At 47.7% G+C, this 924-nt stretch overlaps 2 protein-coding genes across 2 annotated transcripts; both read left to right on the plus strand.

Annotated features, from left to right (window-relative positions):
• Positions 1-184: 184 nt before the first annotated feature.
• Pmar_PMAR011426 (hypothetical protein) lies at positions 185-467 on the plus strand (the record flags this gene model as incomplete). The annotated part of the gene is made up of 2 exons (XM_002771769.1): positions 185-273; positions 323-467. Coding segments are annotated over 2 exons (234 nt in total), but the record flags the coding sequence as incomplete, so codon positions are not given.
• Positions 468-516: 49 nt separating this feature from the next.
• On the plus strand, positions 517-690 carry Pmar_PMAR011427 (hypothetical protein; the record flags this gene model as incomplete). The annotated part of the gene is made up of 1 exon (XM_002771770.1): positions 517-690. A coding segment is annotated over one exon (174 nt), but the record flags the coding sequence as incomplete, so codon positions are not given.
• Between the last annotated feature and the right edge of the window lie 234 nt (positions 691-924).

A 924-nucleotide genomic window follows, 5' to 3' on the forward strand; every position in this document is an offset into this window, starting at 1 on the left:
AAGAGTAACGACCCCCATGCTGTAGTGGAGGCCATCGATGCGCTTGTTGCCAGCTTGAATCGTTCCAAAGAGCAACTGAAGGGATCATGTGAGGCTCCAGGCCTTGTGTGTAGTGTAGTTGTCTCTCTCAGCAATAGTAGACCAAGGGAAGGATCTTATAGAGAACATAATAAGGAATGCTCCGATGGAGAGCGAGCTTTATAAGGTTTGGGAGAAGGAGGTGATGGAGGCCTTCGATCGGCTACTCAAGAACGACAACACCAACAGATCGGTGTAGGAGTGTGGGAGTAACCTCTAGCTGGAGTAGTATCGTGCACTTTAGTATCAACGATGGTTTCCTTATGAACATCCCTGGTATACGCAAGGCAACTGTAGAGCACATCCTACAGCATTTGAGTGTTTTCCTAGAGGACATCCTCCAGCGGAAGGATAGCCTTACCAAGGATCTCATACAGGATCTGAGAGCCGTATTATGCTAATGCTATTGGGCTCCTTATTGTACAAGTGTCTAATTAGATATTCCGTCTAGTAGGACGATATGGTAGCAGAGGGGAGGGTTTGAAATTGCCCATCATACGTCCTATCGTGGATGATATCATAGCGAACACTGAGAAGTATACCTTCCAGCTACCTCGGCACCCAGCCGGGACCATAGACATGCTCATCGAAATACAGACGGACCTGGTGGAAGTGGGCCTATAATGTGGGTGCTCAAGTGCTAACAGTCATCGATAGTTCCTCACTGCACGGCCTTGGTCAAAGGATAAGGAGCAGTGCTTGGAGAAGGTAGTCGCTGCTCGGCCTACCCTCCTTACAGACAATGACGGCATCTACCGTCTAGCACGGAAAAGGTTGCCATCCATCTTTATAAAGTATCGTAATGCATACCAATCTCTCGCAACATCATCATCATCATCTCAGAAT

Source organism: Perkinsus marinus (assembly GCF_000006405.1).
Source record: "Perkinsus marinus ATCC 50983 genomic scaffold scf_1104296962394, whole genome shotgun sequence".
NCBI classification, from domain to species: Eukaryota; Perkinsozoa; order Perkinsida; family Perkinsidae; genus Perkinsus; species Perkinsus marinus.